This window comes from Leopardus geoffroyi, chromosome B2, assembly GCF_018350155.1.
Source record: "Leopardus geoffroyi isolate Oge1 chromosome B2, O.geoffroyi_Oge1_pat1.0, whole genome shotgun sequence".
NCBI classification, from domain to species: domain Eukaryota; kingdom Metazoa; phylum Chordata; class Mammalia; order Carnivora; family Felidae; genus Leopardus; species Leopardus geoffroyi.
In genome coordinates this window covers 1,939,913-1,963,900 of record NC_059332.1, presented here as the reverse complement: position 1 = coordinate 1,963,900, position 23,988 = coordinate 1,939,913, and the positions used below count along the sequence as shown (strand labels likewise).

Here is a 23,988-nt window from a genome sequence, read left to right as displayed (position 1 = left end):
CATAGTTTGGCTATTGTAGACAATGCTGCTATAAACAGGGGTGCATATATCCTTTTGAATGAGCGTTTTCATATTCTTTGGGTAAATACTCAGTAGTGCGATTACTGGATCAGAGGGTAGTTCTATTTTTTATTTTTTATTTTTTATTTTTATTTTTATTTTTTTTTTTTTTTAACGTTTATTTATTTTTTTGAGACAGAGAGAGACAGAGCATGAACGGGGGAGGGGCAGAGAGAGGGGGAGACACAGAATCGGAAACAGGCTCCAGGCTCTGAGCCATCAGCCCAGAGCCCGACGCGGGGCTCGAACTCACGGACCGCGAGATCGTGACCTGGCTGAAGTCGGACGCTTAACCGACTGCGCCACCCAGGCGCCCCCTATTTTTTATTTTTTAAGGAACCGCCATACTGTTTTCCACAGTGCCTGTACCAGTGCATTTGCCACCAACAATGTAGGAGGATTCCTTTCTGTCCATATTTTCACCAACACTAGTTGTTTCTTATGTTTTTGAGTTTAGCTATTTTCACAGGTGTCAGGTGATACCTCATTGTAGTTTTGATTTGCATTTCCTGATGATAAGTGATGTTAAGCATCGTTTCATGTGTCTGTTGGCCATGTGCATATCTTCTTTGGAGAAATGTCTGTTCATGTTTTCTATCCATTTATTGGATTATTTGTTGGTGTTGAGTTGTGTAAGTTCTTTGTATTTTTTGGATTTTAATCCGTTATTGGACATGCTATTTACAAATGTCCTCTCCCATTCAGTAGGTTGTCTTTTAGTTTTGTTATTTCCTTTGCTGTGCAGCTTTATCTCAACATAGTCCCAATAGTTTATCTTGCTTTTATTTTCCTTGCCTCAAGAGACCTATGTAGGAAGATTTTGCTACAGCCATGTCAGAGAAATTACTGCCTATGCTCTTGTCTAGAATTTTATGGTTTCGTGTCTCACATTTAGGTCCTTAATTTATTTGGGGTTTATTTTTGTGTATGGTGTAAGAAAGTGGTGCAGTTTAATTCTTTCACATGGAGCTGTCTGGTTTTCCCACCACCATTTGTTGAGAAGACTGTTTCTCCCATTGCATATTCCTGCTTCCTTTGTCAAAGATTAATTGACCATATAATCATGGGTTTATTTCTGGGCTTTCTACTCTATTCCATTGATCTATGTCTGTTTTTGTGCCAATATCATACTGTTTTGATTACTGCTGGTTTGGTTTTTTTTTTTTTTTTAAGTTTATTTATCTATTTTGAGAGTGAGGGAGTGCAAGTGGGGAAGGTACAGAGAGAGAGGGAGAGAGAATCCCAAGCAGGCTGCATGCTGTCAGCATGGAGCCTGACGCAGGGCTCAGTCCCACCAACTGGAAAATTGTGACCTAAGCCCAAATCAAGAGTCAAACACTCGACTGACTGAACCACCCAGGCTCCCTGATTATTACTGCTTTGTAATATAACTTGAAATCTGGAATTGTAATACCTTCAGCTTTCTTTTTTCCTTTTTCAAGATTGCTTTGGCTATTTGGGGATCTTTTATGGTTCCATACAATTTTTTAGGATTGTTTGTTCTAGTTCTGTAAAAAATGCTGCTGTAAATTGCTTTGGATAATATGGACATTTTAATTATATTTGTACTTCCAATCCGTGAGTCTTTCATTTGTGTCATCTTCAGTTTCTTTCCTCAGTGTTTTACAACCTCCTTGGTTAAGTTTATTCCTAGATATTTCACTATTTTGGTGGAATTGTAAATGGGATTATTTTCTTAATTTCTCTTTCTGCTGTTTCGTCATTATATAGAAATACAGTGGATTTGTGTACATTGATTTTGTAACCTGTGACCTTACTGAATTATTAATTCTAGTAGTTTCTTGGTTGAGTCTTTTGGGTTTTCCCTACATGGTATCATATCATCTGCAAATAGTGAAAGTTTTCCTGCTTCCTTACGAGTTTGGATGTCCTTTATTCCTCCTCCTTCTCTGATTGCTGTGGCTAGGACTTCCAGTACTATGTTGAATAAAAGTTGTGAGAGTGGACATCCTTGTCTTGTTCCTCACCTTAGGAGAAAAGCTCTCAGTTTTTCCCCTTTGAGACTGATATTAGCTGTGGGTTTTTCATATATTGCCCTTATTATGTTGAGGTTTGTTTCCTCTAAACCTTCTTTGTTGAGTGTTTGTATCATGAATAGATATTGTACTTTGCCAAATATTTTTTCTTTTTTTAGTTTCTATTGAAATGATTGTATGGGGGCACCTGGGTGACACAGTTAAGTGTCCAACTCTGGGTTTTGGCTCAGATCACGATCTCCCGATTTTGTGAGTTTGAGCCCCGCACAGAGCTCTGTGTGCTGTCAGTGTGGAGCTTGCTTGAGATTCTCTCTCCCTCTCTCTCTCTGCGCCTTCCCCACTCATGCTCTGTCTCTCTCAAATAAATACATAAACTTAAAAACAGAAAGAAATGATATGGTTTTTATCCTTTTATTGATACATCACATTGATGGATTTGCAAATATTGAATCAAATCACTGTTGCATCCTTGGAATAAATCCCACTTTATTGTGGTGAATGATGTTTTTAATGTATTGTTGGCTTAGGTTTGCTAATATTTTGTTGAGGATTTTTGCATCTGTTCATCAGAGATATTGGCCTGTAGTTCTTTTTTGGTAGTGTCTTTATCTTTTTTTTTTTTTTTTTTTTTAAATCAGGGTAATGCTGGCCTCATAGAACTAATTTGGAAGCCTTCCTTCCTCTTCTACTTTTTGGAATCATTTGAGAAGAATAGGTGCTAACTCTTCTTTAAATATTTGGTAGAATTTGACTGTGAAGGCATCTGGTCCTGGACTTTGCTTGTTGGGAGTTTCTTGATTGCTAATTTAATCTTCTTGTTGGTAATTAGTCTGTTCAAACTTTCTGTTTCTTCCTGATTCTGCTTTGGTAGTTTCTTTGTTTCTATGAATTTATCCATTTCTTCTAGGTTGTCTAATTTGTTGGCATACAGTTTTTCATAATATTCTATTAGGTTTGTGTTTCAGTGGTGTTGATTGTTATTTATACTCTTTCATTTGTGATTTTGAGTCTGTTTTTGTTTTTAATGAATCTGACTAGAGGTTTATGAATCTGGTTGATCTTTTCAAAGAACCAGCTCCTGGTTTCATTGATCTGTTTTTGTTTTGTTTTTTAATGTTTATTTTTGAGAGTGAGAGCCAGAGTATGGATGGGGGAGGCAGAGAGAGAGAGGGAGACACAGAATCTGAAGCCGGCTCCAGACTCTGAGCTGTCAGCACAGAGCCTGCCTGACACAAGGCTCAAACCCATGAATTGTGAGATCATGACCTGAGCTGAAGTCAGATGCTTAACTGACTGAGCCACCCAGGTGCCCCTCAGATCTGTTCTATTGTGTTTTTAGTTTGTATATCATTTATTTCTGCTCTAATCTTTATTATTTACTTTCTTCTGGTGGTTTTGGGTTTTGTTCTTTTTCTAACTCATTCAGGTGTAAGGTTAGGTAGTTTGAGATTTTTCTCGCTTCTTGAGGTAGACCTGTATTGCTATAAACTTCCCCTTAGAATCACTTTTATTGCATCCCCAAGGTTTTGGACTGTTGTATTGTCATTTTCGTTTGTTTCCATGTACTTGTTGATTTCTTTTGTTTCCTGGTTGACCCATTCATTGTTTAGTAGCATGTTATTTAACCTCCATGTTATTTGTGGTCTTTCCAGATTCTTCCTTGTGGTTGATTTCTTGTTTTCCTTCCTTCCTTCCTTTATTTAATTTTCTTTTCTTTTCTTTTTAAAAAAATTTTTTTTTTTAATATTTATTTTTGACAGAGAAAGAGAGAGAGCATCAGTGGGGGAGGGGCAGAGAGAGAGGGAGGCACAGAATCTGAAGCAGACTCCAGGCCCTGAGCTGTCAGCACAGAGCCCGACGCGGGGCTTGAACTCACAGACTGCGAGATCATGACCTGAGCCAGAGTCGGATGCTCAACCGACTGAGCCACCCAGGCGCCCCTTTTATTTTCTTTCTTTAGGCTTCACTTCCAGCATGGAGCCCAGTGCAGGGCTCAAACTCACAACCCTCAGATTAAGACCTGAACTGAGGTCAAGAATCAGGTGCTTAGCCAACTGAGCCACCCAGGGGCCCTGATTTCTAGTAATATAGTACTGTTGTTAGAAAAGATGCATGGTATGACTTTGATCTTTTTGAATCTTTTGAGATTTGTTTTGTGGCCTAATATGTGATCTATTCTGGAATAATGTTCTGTGTGTAATTGAAAAGAATGTGTGTTGCGCCTGGGTGGCTCAGTCGGTTAAGCATTCAACTCTTGGTTTCGGCTCAGGTCATGATCTCACGGTTTGTGAGTTCAAGCCCTGCATCGGGTTCTGTGCTGGCAGCCTGAAGCCTGCTTGGGATTCTATCTCCCTCTCTCCCTGCCCCTCCCCTGCTTGCTAACTCTGTCTCTCTCTCTCTCTCAAAAATAAATAAATAAACACTAAAAAAAAGAAAAAGAAGAGAATGTGTATTCTGGCGTTTTAGGATGGAATGTTCTGAATATATCTGTTAAATCCATCTGGTCCATCAAAGCCAGTTTTTCCGTGATGATTTTGTGTTTGGATGATCAGTGCATTAATGCACAAAGGGTGTTAACCCCCTCCCACTATTATTACTGTCATTTATGTCCTTTATGTTTGTTATTAACTGTTTTATGTATTTGGATGCTGCCATGTTGCGTGCATAAATACTTACAATTGTTACATCTTCTTGTTGGATTTTGCCCTTTCTGACTATATAGTGCTCTTCTTTGTCTCTTTTTACAGTCTTTGTTTTAAAGTCTAGTTTGTCCGATATAAGTATTGCTACTCTGGCTTTATTCATAAGTGTTCCTCCATCCCCTCAATTTCAATCTGCAGCCGCCTTTAGTAGGCGCTTATAGGCAGCATACAGATGGGTCTTGTTTTTTTATCTACTATGTCACCTTATGTCTTTTGATTGGATTTGTTTAGTCCATTTACATTCAACATAATTATTGATAGACGAGTATTGCCATTTTTTACTTTTTTGTGATTGTTTCTATAGATTTTCTTCGTCCTTTCTCCTCTTGCCCTCTTTCATGGCTTGTTGGCTTTCTTTCTTGTATATTTGGATTTCTTTCTTTTATTCTTTGCATACCTGTGACTGGCTTTTGATTTGTGGTTACCATTAGGATTGTGTATAACCTCTTCTGCATATACCAGTCTGCATTTAAAGATGATGGTCACTTAGTTTTGAACTCATTCTTTATTCCTCTCCCCCTCCCACCATTCAAGTTTTAGGTATATTGTGTCATATTTTACTAATCTCTTTCTTGACTGATTTTTACAGATATACTCGTTTTTACTTCTTTTCTTTTTTTTTTTTTTTTTACTTTTCGTACTCTTATGGTCTTTCCTTTCCACTCAGAATCCCTTTTAATACTTCCTACAGGACTTTTTTAGTGGTCATGGACTCCTTTAGTTTTTGTTTGTGAGAAACTCTATATCTATCCTTCTATTCTGAATGATAGCCTCACTGGATAAGAGTTTTCTTGGCTGCAGATTTTTCCCGTTCAGCACTTTGAATATCAGGCCACTCCCTTCTGGCCTGCTAATTTCTGCTGAAAAATCTGATAGCCTTATCAGGTTTCCCTTGTATGCAACTCTCTTCTCTTGATGCTTTTAAGATTTTTTTCTTTGTCACTACTTTTTGCCTTTTTAATTTTTTTTACTTTTTGCCGTTTTAATTACTATGTGTCTTGGTGTCGACCTCCTTGAGTTAAATTCTTGGGAGGATCTCTGTGCCTCCTGAATCTATCTGGATATGTTTCCTTCTCCAAATTAGAGATGTTTACAGCTTTTTTTTTTTTTTTTTTTTTGAGAGAACGAGTTGGGGAGGGGCAGAGGGATAGGGAGAGAAAGAATCCCAAGCAGTCTCCATGCCCAGCATGGAGCCCAATGCAAGGCTTGATCCCACGACCATGAGATCATGATCCAAGCCGAAATCAAGAGTTGGGTGGTTAGCTGACTGAGACACTGAGACACCCCTCAGTTATTTTTCAAGTCAATTTCCCCCCCCCCTCCTTTTTTTAAACGTTTACTTATTTAAGAGAGCATGAGCAGGGGAGAGGGAGGGGCAGAGACAGAGAATCCCAAGCAGGTTCCCCACTGTCAGCACGGAGCCCCACAAGGGGCTCAGGCCTGCATACCATGAGGTCATGACCTGAGCTGCAATCAAGAGTTGGATTCTCAACTGCCTGAACCACCCAGGCAGCCCTCCCTCCTTTCTCTCTCTTCTTCTGAGAATCCCTGTAATATGAACGTTAGTCTTGGTAGAACCACTGAATTCCTTAAGGATTCTTAATTTGCATAATTTGCTTCTCCGTTTCTCAGTTTGGTTACTTCCCATTATTCTGTCTTACAGTTTGTTAATTCATTCCTCTTTTTCGACTAGCCTGCTATTTATTCCTTCAAGTGTATTTTTTTCCTCACAATGTGCTTATTTTTTAAAAATTAATTAATTTTAAATTTACATCCAAGTTAGTTAGCTTAAAGTGCAACAATGATTTCAGGAGTAGATTCCTTAGTGCCCCTTACCCATTTAGCCCATCTCCCCTCCCACAACCCCTCCAACAACCCTGTTCTCTATATTTAAGAGTCTCTTATGTTTTGTCCCCCTCCCTGTTTTTATATTACGTTGCTTCCCTTCCCCTTATGTTCATCTGTTTGTGTCTTAAATTCCACATGAGTGAAGTCATATGGTATTTGTCTTTCTCTAATTTCGCTTAGCATGATACCCTCTAGTTCTATCCATGTTATTGCAAATGGCAAGATTTCATTCTTTTTGATTGCTGGGTAATACTGCATTATATATACCACATCGTCTTTATCCATTCATCTGTTGAACATTTGGGCTCTTTCCATACTTTGGCTATTGTCGACATCGCTGCTATAAACATTGGGGTGCCTGTGTCCCTTCGAAACAGCACACTTGTATCCCTTGTATAAATACCTAGTAGTGCAATTGCTGAGTCGTAGGGTAGTTCTATTTTTAATTTTTTGAGAACCTCCATACTGTTTTCCAGAGGGGCTGCACCAGCTTGCATTCCCACCAGCAGTGCAAAAGGGTTCCTGTTTCTCCGCATCCTCGCCAACATCTGTTGTTGCCTGAGTTGTTAATGTTAGCCATTCCGACAGGTGTGAGGTGGTATCTCATTGTGGTTTTGATTTGTATTTCCCTGATGATGAGTGACGTTGAGCATTTTTTCCATGTGTCTATTAGCTATCTGGATATCTTCTTTGGGGAAGTGTCTGTTCGTGTCTTTTGCCCATTTCTTCACTGGATTATTTGTCCTTCAAGTGTATTTTTAATTTCATGAATTGTGTTCTTGATCTCTGATTGGTTCTTTTTTGCCATTCTGTTAAGGGTCTCACTGATGTCCTCCACTTTTTTTTTCAAGTTCAGTGAGTATCTTTAGGATTATTAAAATCTCTATCAGGCATATTACTTATATCCATTTCACTTAGGTCTCTTGCTGTGGATTGGTCTTGTTCTTTTGTTCGGGACGTATTTCTCTCTCTCCTCATTTTTTCCAGTTCTCTGTGTTTCTGTGTGATAGGAAAGTTAGCTACTTCTCTTGCTCCTAAGGATAAGAGCCTTATGAAGAAGAGGTCCTGTAGTGCCCTGCCCTGCAGTGTCCCCTGTTCCTAGGCCTGGTGCTCCAGGGAGGGTTTTCTATGTCTCTTGTGTGTGTTCTGCTTTTGAATCTTGGCCTGTTTTTCCATGAGCCAGTTGTCTGCAGAGCTTCTCTTTGCCTCTTCTGTGCAGTGTTTAGTCCCTAGTGGGAGTGGGGTGTGTTTTAATAAGGGGTGTGAAAGGTCACTTGTGAAAGGTGACCTGCCCTGGTCGCTGCCGGAACTGAGGTCCTACAAAGTGCACTGTCAGGAGATGTGTTGGCAGGGTTTGTGCAGCTCTTCTGCGGGCCGAGGCCCTGGGTGCAGAGACTAATCTGAGGAGGACTAGAAAGGGCACCTCTGACCACGTGCAGGGGTGGGGGCTTGGTGGAAGGAAGTCATGTTTAGAGTGTTGGAGCTGAGCTGGTTCCTCAGGTGGCTGCTTTTTATGCTGGGGGTGAGGGAGATAAGTGACACCTGCCAACTCCTTTGTTCCTGGAGGGGTCTCCCTACGACCCCGGTCTCTCCATGCCATGTTCCGAGTTGAGCAAACCACTCTCCTGTCTGCCCCTGCCATTTTTCAGACTGTTCGTTCCACGCTGTACCTGCATGGGCTGTTTGTCACGCTAAGGGTGGGGACTCGTCTTAATACCTTCGGGCTCTCCCAGAACTGAGCCCGCCAATTTTTAAAATTCCAGGATGTGAGTCCCACTGGTTATAAGAACTCAAGAAATTTGGCCCCTCTCACTTTCAGAGGCAGATGTTATGGGAATTTGCCCTCTCTTTTGTGGACTCCCTGTGTGAAGGCCTGTTTTTGCCCATCATCTTGCCACCAGCTCCCTCCCCACCACGGACGGCCATGGTCTGGTCTGTTTCTCTCTCAGACCGCATCCTTGCCCTTCCTGCCTTCTTCAGCGTGCCCTCTTCTTGGTCTTTAGTTGTGAGTTTGTTCTGTCAGTCTTCAGGTAACTTCCAGGTTATATACACTGATGTGGATATTCTCTAGTTGTTCACGTGGGGCGTGGCGAGCGTAAGGTCCGTCTCCTGTGCCATCTTCCCAGCTGACCCTCTTGCTTTTAAAACTCTCCTTATCGTGACCTTTTGCCGTTTTATTTATCATGTGTCTTGATGTGGACCTCCTTGGTTGAGTTTTTGGGGCGGATCTCTTGCCTCCTGGATCTGGATTTCTTTTTCCTTCCCTGCATTTAGACGTCTGCAGCTATTATTTCTTCAAGTAAATTTTCTTCCCTCTTCTCTCTCCCTACTCCTTCTGGGATCCCTGTGGTGTTAGTGAAGCAGCTCGCGACTGCATCGAGCACGAATGGAGTCAGACCAGGTGCTTGCCAGAGATGCAGTAGCAGGAAACTGTTGGGCACTTTCCCTGTGTTGTCGCCTGAGAAGCTTTTCGTTGGTGGTGGGACCTGCAGTCGGACCAGACCAGCTCTCTGCCCCCGGCCCACTGCTGGGGCTATACCTGGAGTGGTACGTAGGACTCTCTCCTCCTCTCCCTGGAGCAGGAGTCACTCTGGAGTGGCGGTGGCTCATGTGGGCTGCTTGTGGGCTGCTTGCATGCTGCCATGCCTGTGGCCCCGGTTTGGATGGGCTCTGGCCACAGGGGTAGTGGAGGGCTGGATCCCCGAGGTGCAGCTTTACTAAGGTTTTCTGCACAGCCCTCTGTGAATGGGGACTGAGGCCAGCTGGGTTGGAAGAGGCGGATCCGTCCCATTTGCGAGTTGGGGAGAGGTGGTGGTAGCAAGGTTCTCGACGGTCCTCTGGGGAGGGTACCCACAGTGCTGGGGCAGGCCTGGTTGGAGGGGTGAGATCCCCCAAAGTGCAGGGTGAGGTGTAAGTAAGTTAGGTAGTGACTGTTGCTGCTGCACTAGCTCCCGCAGGTCTCCATGTGTCTATCCTGGGGGCTGGGGAGAGAAGTGGCACCTGCTGGCTCCTTTGTCCCTGGGGGTGGTCTTCCAGGGTTCTGTCCCTGCAGACACGCTCCGAGCTTAGCAAAGAACTCTGCCTCCCGTAGGCCCCAGGAGTTTTTCCAACTGCCGCTTCTATGCTGAATCTCCACGGGCTGTTGTGTCGTCTCTTTAAGGGCAGGGACTTAGTTTTCTCTTGGCCTCCATTCTTTCCCAGGGCGGAGTCCGGTGATTTTTTTCTTAAATGTTTGTTTCTGAAAGAGAGAAGGCAGGCATACAAGTGGGGCAGGGGCAGAGAGAGAGATGGAGACAGAGGATCAGAAACCAGCTCAGCACTGACAGCAGAGAGCTTGACGCAGGACTTGAACCCACAAACCATGAGATCATGACCCAAGCTGAAGTTGGATGATGAACCCACCGACTGAGCCACTTAAGTGCCCCAAGCCCGGTGATTTTTAAAATTCCAGATTTTAAGTTCTGCTCGTTGTAAGAATCTTGAAATTCGGCCCCTCTGGTTTTCAAAGCCAAATGTTATGAGGCTTCATCTTCCCACATGGGCAGCCCTGTGATTGTCTGTCTACCCTCCCTGTGCCTGCAGATGCCCCCACCCCGGGGAGAGTCCTGTGGGTATTAGCTCCTCACTGTATCTTCACCCTTTCTATCTTCTTTGATGTGTCCTCTTCTTTACATTGAGTTGTGGCTCTGTTCTGCCAGCCTTCGGGTTGCTTTCTGGGGCATTTACACTATGGTGAGCGTTAGGTAGTTGTGTCCGAGAAACGAGGTGAGTGCCATCTTCCCAGCAGTCTAACCCCGTTCTTTTGCCAGCAAACCCAGTTTGTCTGCATTCTCTTTCTCTGGTCAGTCTGTAAACCCAACCCACCGAGGGCAAACTCCTTAGCTTGTACCTCCTTTGCTCCAGGCCCACTGCTGTGCATATAGTCGAAGCTCAGTTAATAGCTGATGCTGATGAGTGTTCTGGCTTCTGCTGAGTTTGTCTCTTCATTCCTTTGGGGGCCACATAGGACTGGTTCGTGGCCTTCAGTTCTTTCTTGCCTGTGTCCTTTTCTCTGCCTGCCAATTCTATGGCCTCATTGTCAGATGACATAGCCCCCATACTCACATAGTTCTTAGCCGTCTTTACCAGAAAATTCCACCCTTCCTTCCCTCCCGTGCACCCAAACGATGGTCAGATGGTTGAAAGAGGGAACTGTGCCTCCTCTGAGAATTTTTAGACACACCTCTTCTTACTGTCAGTATTCAGGTGTGAACCTTAAATACAGAACTTGACCACAGAATCTCATTAGGCAGTAACTGATTTTGTAGTATTCTGGTGCCTCTTCTTAGCTCCGGGTGAGTTGCAAAATTGCCTCTTGCATTATCCAAGGAACCCAATTTTCTGTTATCTTGAACTTAGATGCTGAGGCAGCAGAGCAGTTAGGAGGAGATAGTGGTCAAGGGTTTCACATTGTGGTACAATCTATCGGCATTTGAATGGTGTGATCCCTGCCTTCGTTAAAGGGCAGTGGTTTAGGCCTTAGCCTCCAAACTGGAATCCTTCACTCTCTCAACTGAGCAGGCTGGAGTTGTGCCTGCCTCAGTGGTGTGGTTGCCCCAGCAGCCAAGGCCTTAGGATTGTCCATCAGGGTCAAGACCAGACAGCACGATGGCCTAAAGGTGATGTGAACGGAGGGTCTGGGAGAGCCACGTGCAGCCCACAGCCCACTTTCATTCCTGGCATCCTTCAGATGAGAGAAGCATTCTGTCCCCAGGCTCTAGGACAGGAGGAAAACATTCCAGAAAGACAAGAAGAAGGATAGGTGGAGGTCTGAATTCCAGCTCTGCTGTCTGCCAACGGTGGGACCTGGGCAAGTTAATTAATGGGTCATTGATTAAGCAATCAATCAACAAAGGTCTGTTTGGCTTTATGTGCCTTTATTTTAGAATTTTTATTTTAAGTAGGCTCTGAACTCATGACCTTAAGAGTCACATACTCTTATCAACTGAGCCAGCCAGGTGCCCCTGACTTTACATGACTTTGAAATTTTTTATTTATTTTAATTTTACCTCCAGTGTAGTTAACATGCAATGTTACATTAGTTTCACGGGTAGGGTAGCTTCCTTTTATGTGAGAGAGCGTGTAAGAGTCGGGGAGAGGGACGATTTCAAGCAGGCTCCAGGCCCAGCACAGAGCCCGACCCGGGGCTGGATCCTATGACCCACACCAAGATCAAGAGTCGGACGCTTAACTGGCTGAGCCCCCCCACCCCCGCCCCAGGTGCCCCACTTATTGTCGGTCGTTCTGGAATCAGCTCCTATGTGGCACATTCCTAACATTTTTACCTCACGTCTAATGTCACTTGTATTTGTGTCGGGGGGGGGGGGGGGGGGTGTCTTTATTTCCCTGTCACCACAACTCTTCCTCTTTTCTACTTTCCCGTTTGCCCCTGGCCTTGTATCTGTTCTCAGCTTAATTTCTCCTTTAGCACTAGCTTCTCCCTCCTCTGATATGTACAAGTGCATCACCGTAAAGCACTTGACCAGTTCATGAGCACTCAGTTGTGTGGATGGCAGACCCTGCAGTTTTAGAATGGTAGGCTTCCTGGCAAAGTGGACACAGCCATGGTGGACGTTCAATATACAGCGGAAGGTGTGCAGGCCGGGCCCCCACAAAAGGCGCTCGTCAAGGCTGTCAGGTCTCACGCGGGACTCCTGTCTCCTCCCAGCTCACGGGCACGTGGGTAGCAGTCCTCACCTGTGGGAGCTTCTGGGGGCGGCACCAGCCCCCTGCGTTCCCCTTGTGACGAGAGCAGACCACGCATGCCTCGCGCAGGGGCTCGTTTCAATGACTGGCTGTTGCCTCATTCTGTACCGTGTGGAGGAGGCACACCTACGTCTGGAGGGAGGGAGGGAGAAAGGGCAGGGAGATGCTTGGTCGCAGACCGTGCCTCCACTCCTTTGAGGCTTTATTTTGGGAGGTTCCTCCTCCCACTCCTTTATCTTCTTGGTGTTCCTGCACAGACCTCACAGTTACGATGGTAATGGGAATTCTGTCCTTAGCAAAACTTCACATTACCACAGATGACCCTTTTTTTCCTTGATCTCACGGTGGTTCAATCATTTTCCTAGTCATTTAGTTAAAATTTAAGTCCTGTGTTGCTACCTCAGTTTTCTCAAAACATGTGCCTGTGGAGTCCTCTCCTCACTTGGTCCCTTACTGCGGATTCTAACTGGTTCCTGATCCTGTTGAACCCAGAGTCTTCTGTTCTTAATTGACTCTTATGAAAAGAATTGTATAGGAAGTAAAACTTACAGGATTTTCAATCAATGTAACTGATGGTGTGGGTTGAACTGTGTCCCCCTGAAAGATCTGCGTCCCTAACTATAGGTACCTAGGAGTGTGGTCTGATTTTGAAAGACACTCTGTGGGTATAAGCAAGTGAAGATGAGGTTGTACAGGATCTGGGAGGGCCCCAGGGCTGGTGACTGGTGTCCTTATAACGTGAAGGCAGAGATCAGAACAAGGGACCTCCCAGCCAGAGAACCCTCTGGACTGCTGCCGACCCCCACAGCCCAGGAGAGAGGCAAGGATGGTCCTTGTCTTGGGACCACTGGTCTACAGTGTGGAAGCCACCACCCTTCACAACTGGACCCCTGTCCTTACCACAGTGAAGACCCCAAGAGGCTGTCCTTTGCCGATTTCCCAGAATGGCCACTTCTGAGTCCGGCTCAGAGGAGAGAGAGCTCCTCTATGGGAACTCAGCTCAGAAGGTTACCGACTTCCATCTGATAAGGAGTGACAGCCTTGGGCTGCTCCCCTGTCCCATCATTAACTCTGACCTGGCCCTGGGGAGCCCACATTCCCTCCAGACCCTTGCTTTCCCTTCCGCTTCTGCCCTCTGCCTGCACACTTCTCCGTCTTTACCATTTTGCATCCCTCCCCATCAGTCAGCTTAATGATTCTTGTTATCTTCTCTGATCATTTCTCACGAGTCCTGCTTTGCTTCCCATTTTCTTCCCTATAAAGGGTTCCATGTAATTGTCGTCTTCAGACAGCTCTTCATGTCTGGAGGCCTCACAAACTCCTCTGCCTGATCCCTTCTTCATAGTGGAGGAAGTTCTCTTCACTCTCTGAGAATACTATTGTCCATGTAGAATTTTCTCTAAATTTGCTTTGCCTTGTTAGACATTCTCTCCAGCTAACTGACGTTTCTTATTATCTTCCCATGCTGTGCCACACTTTGTAGGACTGGCTGTGACGGCACTTCTGGGGCACCTGACGATGATTTTAATTTGAAAATCCTATTCCCTCTGGATACTGAATTGAGGGGGAAAAATGCAGATGATGACATTTATATTCTTATTTTAGCTGAAGAAGCTGTAAGTAAAGATGGATTGTTTAACGCAAAGCAAGAAACTTTCGAAGAAATACAGCAAGGTGCTGAGGCCTCAGGAGCACCCAACAGGTGAGTGTCCATGTGAAGTGGAACTGATCCTGCAGCTGTAAGAACAAATTGGAATGACCAGAGAACCTAGTTGGTCAAAGCTGCTTCCCTGGAAGAATACAGAAGAGAACTACTCTCACTTCAGGAATGGTAGGAGGCCCCGGGCCAGGAAGGGGACCGGTCAGTGTCCTCATTATACAAAACCTTCGGTTGGTACACAGTTGCCCCCAGGAATCCTATCCTGACTCTGTTTACCCTGCCTGGCCACCTTTCCCTGGGTTCCCTTCTGTCTTGGTGGAGCTACAGAGAAGAAAAGCCAGAAAAGGAAGAGAATTCAGACAAGAGTGAGGGCTATCATGGCAGTGAAGAAACGAAGAGCACTGGGAGAGTCCTGAACAAGAACTACCAGGAAAGTAGCTGATGAAGCGGAAATTAAAGATAGTAGTAGGTACTTAATAAGCCTTGGATGTGGAGGAAAGGGGAAAGGGAAGGGAGGGAGATGTAGCACAGATACTCCTAAAGCAGAGAGGGAAGGACCTGATCAAAGGCAGGGGGCTGGATTTGGGTGAGGCCATTGGCTCCTCCGAGATGCACAGAGGAGGAAGAAAACATCATGGGACAATTAGCTTGAAGCCTGGGGTGGGGGGACACTTGCTCATCTCCGGGAAATGGGGCTAAATCTTAGTGAAAATGGAAATGTCTTAAAGCTTAAGAGAAGTGAAATTTTTCATAAAGCTTTTGAGGTCCGAGCCAAGCTCTACGAGAAACGTTTTGTGACCATTCTAACTGCAAAATAGGAATATATTGTGCCTGTCAGACGTTTCACTTCAGTGAACAGAAACTGACTGACTCAGCATCTCCCCACCACTACCCCTGCCCAGCCACACACACACACTTACACACTTTCTTTCCCACTTTTCCCCACTACTAACTCTCCTTTCCTTCTACCATTTAGGGCCATAATGTGTACCCATTATCAATATTTGTTTGTAAAAAATATGCACTTTGATGTGAATGTTTTAAACTACTTAAATAGTATTGTGAATATTCTGTCACTCAGCATAATGTTTTAGGAGCTATCTGCACCCATCTACTCCTTTACCTACAGCTGCCACATACTATCTGTAACGTACATCTATGGCCTGTCAGCTTCCCCAGAGATGGTCACCCAGCTGCTTCCAGGTCCCCATCAGCAGGGACACTGCTGCACGGAACAGCCTCTACGTGCCCCCCGTGCGAGAACTTCTTCGGGACAAACACCTAGGAACAGAATTCCGAGTCGTAGGGTGTGCTTTACTAAAGTTAGCTCAGTATTGCTGACTTGACTTCTGAGAAGAACACCCCACCTGTACTCGGCTCAGTAGAGGGTTCACACCCTTCCAGCGTTTGTCATTACTCAGTTCTCAAACCGAAGGATCCAGGCTCTTGGTCTCTTGTTCTGCCATCCTCAGTGTGCTGGTTTCTGACCGAGGACCATGATGGTCCCTGCAGCTCGAGTACAGAGAGGAGGTAGGAGGGCATCTTCACCCTTGTTTGTTCCCGGCACCACGAAAGGAGAGGTCTCCCCCCACCCTCCCCCGTTCCTCACGGGCAGAAATGGACTTCTGTGACCACCTCTGGCTATGAGAGGCTGGGGACGGGGGGTACCAAGGAAAGGGGAATGGCATAACTATGCCTGGCTTAGACCAATTCATGCCTTTACCTGGACGCACTGCTGCCCCCAGAACGGGGTCTCTGACTGGCTAAAGGGAAGAGGGCAAGGGGCATTGGCAGGAAAGTCCCCGACTCTGCCACTGTCATGAAGCAGATAATTAGGGAAGCTTTCTCTGGGTGTCACAGGTCAAGGTGAACTAGACAGAGGTATGCATCAAGAACTTGGTTTGGAGAATCCAGGATGAACTGATAGGAGAGGTCAAGAGAGTTTGGTTGACAAGACCATTTTCCAGGCACATCTTTAGAAGTTTCCAACTTAGATATTTTTTTCTTCCACTCATTCAGGAAGCATTTTATCACTTGTATTCAGAGGCCTGTGTGACAGAGACCCCCACCTGCAGTGGGTCATGTGAGGGCACAGCGGAGCAGACAGAACCACAGTGCAGCGGGACATGTGCCTGTGCTGTGGGTATGGAGAGGCACCCGGCCGAGACCTGGGATGCTGGAGGAGGCGTCCCAGAGCACTGACCTCTGAAACAAGACTCGGGCACCAGGCAGGAATTTGCTAGATGCAGAGGAGATGGAGAGGAAGCAGACAGAGAAGTGAATGTGCCTGTGCCCAGACAGGGTTGGAGAAGACTGGGAGGAGTTACAGGATCCATGGAAGGCAGACCGTCTCAATGAGCAGGTTTCTGCCTGAGAAATGGTCCTCTTTGGAGTAGGAAACAAGGCTCTGTTTGCGGATACCAAGGTGTGGAGTGTGGGGAAAGGGGATAAAGGGGCAAGAGGGAAGGAGCGTCAGTGTCCCTCGTGGGATATCTGCGGCCCTGCTCGCTCTGGGGTGTGGATTGAGAAGAACCAGCCAGGGTCTCCACTGGGTGAAGTTTTGCTGGTCTGGGGCTAGAGGAGGGACACCACAGCAGGGGGTTGATGATCCTGGCCTGAGAGGGGCTGCTGTGATGGATCATGAGGTCCACAAGTAGGGAGGGAAGGGAGGAGTTAGTGAGATGGGAGGGCAGCGATTGAGCATGACAACAGGGCTGAGGAGGGTCCCTGCAGTTGAGAGTATTTGGGAACCTTAGGATGGGTGGTGTGTCGAATGGGCCAGACAAGCACACTGGAGACACCTCGGATGATAAAAAGGCTTTAAGGAAATGAGTCAATACATGTAGTGTGAATTCTATTCCCTTCACTGCTTTTTGCCCTTCAGTCTTTTAGAACTAGACTGTTTAATGTCCTGTTGGTTTCATCTTGGTAACTTTAGCTTGCTTCCTTGTAACCCCATAAAAATCAGTTCGAAGACAGGAAGTTTGAGTTTCTCCCCAGAGCAGAATGTCCACCAGATGAATGTAGATCCTTCCGTGTTCAGAAATCCTGTGAGAGGTGTGAAGGAGCCCAGTAAATAACCTCCTTCCTGGTCCAGGTTTAGAGTCAATTGGTAGAGCTACAGGAGTAAAAGGATTCTGGAAAACCTCAGCTTCGTTACTGACGGAAGCTCAACTGGACAGGGAAGCCCTGAAGCAGAGGACTCGTTCCATCTCCCACTGTAGAGGCTGGGGTGATTCAACTTGGGCCCAAAGGAACATGGGATGTTTGCCACTCGCTCCTGAAGATGGGGGAGGCACTGCCCTCAGCTGCCCAGTTCCTTGTTTCAGACTCAACAGCTACCGGGAGGGAGGCCCCCAGTGTTAGGTCTGGCCAAAGTCCTAGGAGTGAGAAGGGGGTAGTCTTTGCAGAATACTTAGGTGTCACCAGATTCATGATGTCATGGTGAGGAAGACTAAGGATTTTTATAATATGGTAATTTTTTCATTTCCAGAGATTGTATTCCCCAGCCACCTGGTACCTCAATCTGTACCGACAGGACAGTTGTACATATGAACACCCTGAAGGACCGTCACCCAGGTGACTTGTGGGCCCGAATGCACATCTCCTCCTTGGAATACGCTGCAGGAGACATTACCCGAAAAGGGAGAAAAAAGGACAAAGCTCGAGTGAGTGAACTGCTCCAAGGCCTTGCATTTTCTGGTGACTCAGATGTAGAAGAAGAGAACAAGCCTGAGGCCCACCCTGCTCCAAAAAGGCTAAAGATATCAAACGTCCCAGAGAAGAATTGGACCAAAAGAGATCTTAAACCCAACTTTCCAAGCTGGTCAGCACTGGATTCTGGACTTTTGAATCTCAAAAGTGAAAAGTTGAACCCAGTAGAACTCTTTGAATTATTTTTTGATGACGAAACATTCAGCTTGATTGTCAATGAAACCAATAACTATGCATCTCAGAAAAATGTCAACTTGGAAGTCACAGTTCAGGAAATAAGGTGTCTGTTTGGGATCTTGCTTTTGAGTGGATTTGTGAGGCGTCCCAGAAGGGGACTGTATTGGGAAATCTCTGATACCGATCAGAACCTAGTCAAGGATGCAATTAGAAGGGACAGATTTGAATTGATTTTCTCATACCTACATTTTGCAGATAACAACCACCTAGATCCAAAAGATAAGTTTACAAAGTTGAGGCCTCTCATAAAGCAAATGAATAGAAATTTCCTCCTCTATGCTCCCCTTGAAGAACACTATTATTTTGATAAGACAATGTGTGAATGCTTTGATAGTGACCAATTCCTGAATGGGAAACCTATTAGAATTGGCTATAAAATTTGGTGTGGCACAACCACACAGGGGTATCTGGTTTGGTTTGAGCCCCATCAAGAAGAATCATCTGTGATGGTGGATAAGGATCTTAACCTTGGTTTAGGTGGAAATCTAGTGATGCATTTTGCTGATGTCCTTTTAGAGAGAGGCCAATATCCCTATCACCTGTGTTTTGATAGCTTCTTTACAAGTGTCAAATTGGTGTCAGCCCTGAAGAAGAAAGGAGTGAGGGCAACAGGAACAATTCGTGAGAACAGGACTGAAAAATGTCCCCTTATGAACGTAGAACATATGAAAAAAATGAAGAAGGGGTATTTCGATTTCCAAGTCGAAGAAAACGAGGAGATAATTTTGTGTCGTTGGAATGGAGATGGCATCATCAGTCTGTGCTCCAATGCCGTAGGCATAGAACCGGCCCGTGAGCTAAGTTGTTGTGCCGATGATGAGGAGATCCATCAGATAGCTCAACCGTCTATAGTGAAATTGTATGATGAATGCAAGGAAGGTGTAGCTAAAATGGATGAAATCATTTCCAAATACAGGGTGAGAATAAGAAGCAAAAAATGGTACTCAATTTTAGTGAGCTACATAATTGACGTAGCCATGAACAATGCATGGCAGCTACACAGAGCCTGTAACCCAGATACCTCTCTAGACCTCTTGGATTTTCGGAGATATGTTGCACATTTCTACTTGGAGAACAATGCTAATCTATCAGATTAAGGCAGATAAAATGAGCATAATGCTAGTATTAACAAGATAAAATCACAGGTATATATCACATTGTACCCTTCCAAAGCAAACCTGATGTAATGAAATTAACATTTTAAAAAGTCGTATATATGACCTATGTAAAGTTTCAAAGAAGTAATTTAAAAAATTGTATTGACTGAGTGCTACACCTTTTTCTATGACTAATTTTGGTGTGAAACATGTGGGAAATAACTTGGATTAATTTGTGCACTGAAAGAAGGAAATTGTGTCTCTTTAATTCTTTGTGGAGGTTTTATTTTTATTTTTTTAATTCAGGCAATGCCATAATAACCAAAGACTGATGCTGAATCTACAATTGAAAAATTAAGGCGGGGCTCATGATGTACAGATGATCTTAAAACCTTAGGTGATAAGAGGCTGAAGACCTCAGCTTTAGTATAAAACTGTATCAGATGGTGCATAGGAGAGAAGGGCCAGGCAAGCATGCTGAAGAAGAGTGCTACAGAGGAAAAACTGGAAGTGAAGCAGTGCCTTTGGAAAACAGAAAAATGATGAAATATGAAGCAAATCAGGTAACGACAGCACCATCAGGAAAAGAAGTTAGGAGTAAAGCTGACAAAGCCCCTGTTAAAATCAGTTGGGGAAAACATATGTGCCAATAAACTGGACAACTTAGAAGAAATGGACAAATTCCTAGAAGCCTAGCCTCCCAAAGCAAAAGAATAGAAAATTTGAACAGACCAGTCACCGGAAATGAAATTAAATAAGTAATCAAAAAACTCCCAGAAAACAAAAGTCCAGGGCCACACAACTTCACAGGAAAGTTCTTCACAGGAAAATTCTACCAGACATTTAAAGAAGAATTAATACCCACTCTTCCCAAAATATTCCAAAAATAGAATAGGAAGAAAACTTCCAAATTAATTTTATGAGGCCAGCATTACCCTGATGCCAAAACCAGATAAAGACACCACCAAAAAAAAAAAAAAAAAAAGAACTAAGGGCCAATATCTGATGAACACAGACACAAAAATCCTCAAGAAAATATTAGCAAACTGAATCCAACAGATTTTAAAAAATCATACACTACTATCAAGCAGGATTAATTCCCAGGGTGCAAGTGTGGTTAAGTATTCACAAAACAATGTGATACATCACGATAAAAGAAAGGATAAAAACCAGGTGACTGTTTCAACAGATGTAGAAAAAGCATTTGACAAAGTACATTGGCTGATTCATGATAACCCTCTGCAAAGCAGGTCTAGAGGGAATATATCTCAGCATAATTAAGGCCTTATATGAAAAATCCATAGCCAACATAATGTGAAAAACAGAGCTTTTCTCCTCAGATCAGGAGCAAGACAAGGAGGTCTGCTATCACCCCTTTTATTCAAAATAGCACTGAGAAGTCCTAGCCAGAACAACTAGATGACATAAATAAGACGTATCCATGGTATCCATACTGGTAAGGAATTAGTAAAACACTCACTGTTTGCACAGGACATGCCACTATGTATCAAAAACCCTAAAGACTCCACCAAAACCTACTAGAACTGATAATATGTAAGGAAGCAACATACAAAAATCAATACACAGAAATCTACTGCATTTCTATACACTTACAATGAGCTAGAAGAAATAGTCCTATTTACAGTTGCACCAAAAATACTACGTAGGTAACAAATTTAACCAAGGAAGTGAACGACCTGTACTCTGCAAATTATAGAACATTGATGAAAGAAATTGAAGACTACACAAATGGAAGATACTCCATGCTTATGGGTTGGAAGAACAAATACTGTTAAAACATCTATAAATATCCAAAGCAATCTATAGATTTCATGCAATCCTTACCAAAATATGAATAGCATTTTCCAGAACTAGAAAAAAAAACCTAAGATTTTCTAAATAAAAGACCTCAAATAGCTAAAGCAATCTAAGGAATCTACTCCTGAAATCACTGTTGTGATATATGCTAAGTTGGATGTAAATTTTTTTAAAATTAAAGAAATTAAATTTTATTTTGGGGATGCCTGGCTGGCTTAGGTTGATAGAGCGTATTGCTCTTGATCCTGGAGTTGTGAGTTCAAGCCCCATGTTGGGTGTAGACGTTACTTAAAATATTTTTTAAATTTTTTTTTTTTTTTTCAACGTTTATTTATTTTTGGGACAGAGAGAGACAGAGCATGAACGGGGGAGGGACAGAGAGAGAGGGAGACACAGAATGGGAAACAGGCTCCAGGCTCTGAGCCATCAGCCCAGAGCCTGACGCGGGGCTCGAACTCACGGACCGCGAGATCGTGACCTGGCTGAAGCCGGACGCTTTACCGACTGCGCCACCCAGGCGCCCCATTTAAAGGTTTTCTTTTCATTTTATTATTTTAGAGTGAGAGTGTGCATGAAAGAAGGGCAGAGGGAGAGAGAGAATCTCAAGCAGGCTCCACACTTAGTGCAGAACCCAATGTGGGGCTTGATCCCACAACTGTGGAGTCCTAACCTGAGCCTAAATCAAGAGTAGGGTACTTGGGGTGCCTGGGTGGCTCAGTCAGTTGAGCATCCGACTGCAGCTCAGGTCATGATCTCATGGTTTGTGAGTTCAGGCCCCGCATCTGGCTCTGCTGACAGCTCAGAGCCTGGAGCCTGCTTTGGATTCTGTGTCTCCCTCTCTCTCTGCCCCTCCCCCACATGTGCTCTGTCTCTGCCTCTGAAAAATAAAATTAAAAAAAAAATTTTTTTTAAAAGATTAGGGTACTCAACCAGCTGAGCCACCCAGGTGCCCCATGATTTTATTTTTAAGTAACCTCTACACCCAACGTGGAGCTCAAACTCACAATCAAGAGCCATATACTCTACCAACTGAGCCAGCCAGGTGCCCCTGGAGGACCATACACAAAAATAAACTCAAAAATGGATTAAAGACCTAAACGTGAGACCTAAAACCCTAAAAATCTTAAAGGAGCACACAGGCAGTCATTTCTCGGACACTGACCATAGCAGCATTGTTCTCCAGAGCAAGGGAAATAAAAGCAAAAACAAACTATTGGGACTACATCAAAATTAAAAGCTTCGGCACCACAAAGAAAACAAAACTTAAAGGCAACCTACTAAATTGGAGAAGATATTTGCAAATGACCTATCCAAAAATATATAAAGAACTTCTACAACTCAAGACCAACAAAACAAATACTCTAATAAGCAGAAGACCAAAACAAACACCATGAAACAGAGACCGAAGGCATGAACAGGCATTTCTCCAAAAAAGACATCGAGATGGTCAACAGTCACATGAAAAGAGGCTCAACATCACTCACCATCAGGGAAATGCAAATCAAAAGTACAACGGGGTATGACCTAACACCTTTCAAAATGGTTAAAATTAACAAGAAATTAACACAAAAAATAAGTGTCCTTGCCGAAGCGGAGAAAAAGGAACCCTCTTGCGCTGTTGCTGGGAATGCAAGTTGGTGCAGCCATTATGAAAAACAAGTACCGTGGTTCCTCAAAATATTAAAAACAGAATTGCCCTATGATTCAAGGATTGCACTATGGGGTGTTTACCCCCCAAATACAAGAACACTAACTCAAAGGGATAGGTGTTAAAATACAGATTGTTACAAGAAGAAAGGACACTATATAATCATAATCACCAAAACAGAGAAGCTAGTAACAAACATAAAAGAAGTAGCCATAGTAATATACTAATAGGGGACTTTATTACTCCCTATACACGAATGGATCATCCAAACAGAACATGAAGGAAAAAGTGGCTTTGAACGACACATTGGATCAGATGGATCTAACAAATACATTTACAACATTCCATCCTAAAACAGCAGAATGCACTTATTCTCAAGTGCACACAGAACACTATTCGAGATAGATCACAAATTTCAACAAATTCAAATAGACCAAAGTCATACTATGCATTTCCTGCACCCCCATCACAATGCTGAGGAACTAGAAATCAACCATGAAAAAAATCTGGAAAGAACACCTATAAAAGAAGGTTAAATAACATGCTACTCAACAATGAATGGGTCACACAAGCAATCATGGAGGAAATTTTTTTTAAAAGCATGGAAACAAATGAAAATAAAAACATTTAGGACAAAAATCTTTGAAATGCACAAGCGGTTTTTTATAGCAATACAAGCCTACAACAAAAAGTAAAATCTCAAAAACCATTTAACCTTACACCTAAGGGGGCCAAAAGAAGAAGAAGAAAAAAAAAAAGCCAATTCCAACATCAGTAGAAGAAAGGTAAGAAAGATTACAGCAGGGGCACCTAGGTGGGTCAGTGGGCTAGGCATCCGACTCGATCTCAGCTCAGGGACTGATCTCAGGGTTGTGAGTTCAGGCCCTGTGTTGGGCTCTGCACTGAACATGAAGACTACTTAATAAAAAAAAAAAAAAAAAAAAAATTATAAAAAAAAACAAAACAGATCAATGAAACCAGGAGATGGTTTCTTTGAAATGATCAACTAAAATCGATAAACCTTAAACCAGACTCCTAAAGTGACTCAAACACAATCGGAAAAAAGATAGCTGACACCCGATACCACAGTAATACAAAGGATTAAGAGAATATGATGAAAAATTACATGCCAAGTTGGACAACCTAGAAGAAATGCATGAACTCCTAAAAACATGTAACATCCCAAAGCTGTATCAAGAAGAAATAGAAAATTTGAACAGAATGATTACAGACTCAAATTTCATTGCTGGTAATCAGCTCCCAAGAAAAAAAAGTCAAGGACTTTTCACTTTTTTTCACAGGTGAATTCTACCAAACATTTAAAGAAGCGTTAACATCTACTCTCCCAAACAATTGCAAAAAAAAAAAAAAAAAAAAAAAAAAAAAAGAGAGAGGAAGGAAAGCTTTCAAATTCATTCTATGAGGCCAGCATTACCCAGATACCAAAACCAGACAAAGACAC

The 23,988-nt window shown here is 43.6% G+C and overlaps 3 protein-coding genes across 7 annotated transcripts in view; 1 reads left to right on the top strand and 2 right to left on the bottom strand.

Annotated features, from left to right (window-relative positions):
- Positions 1-19,324, top strand: part of PGBD1 (piggyBac transposable element derived 1) — a 28,983-nt gene extending 9,659 nt beyond the window's left edge. For all 4 annotated transcript variants that reach the window (XM_045500429.1, XM_045500428.1, XM_045500427.1 and 1 more), the window contains exons 4-6: positions 13,958-14,054; positions 17,506-19,146; positions 19,189-19,324. In XM_045500429.1, the coding sequence (XP_045356385.1) occupies positions 13,958-14,054; positions 17,506-19,060 (1,652 nt within the window). In that variant the 3' untranslated portion in view covers positions 19,061-19,146; positions 19,189-19,324. The remainder of the gene's footprint in view (positions 1-13,957; positions 14,055-17,505; positions 19,147-19,188) is intronic.
- The window catches only part of LOC123609414 (zinc finger protein with KRAB and SCAN domains 4-like), a 455,099-nt gene that overhangs the window by 46,277 nt on the left and 384,834 nt on the right, over positions 1-23,988 (bottom strand). The window lies entirely within an intron of this gene.
- The window catches only part of LOC123609455, a 36,407-nt gene that overhangs the window by 9,862 nt on the left and 2,557 nt on the right, over positions 1-23,988 (bottom strand). The window lies entirely within an intron of this gene.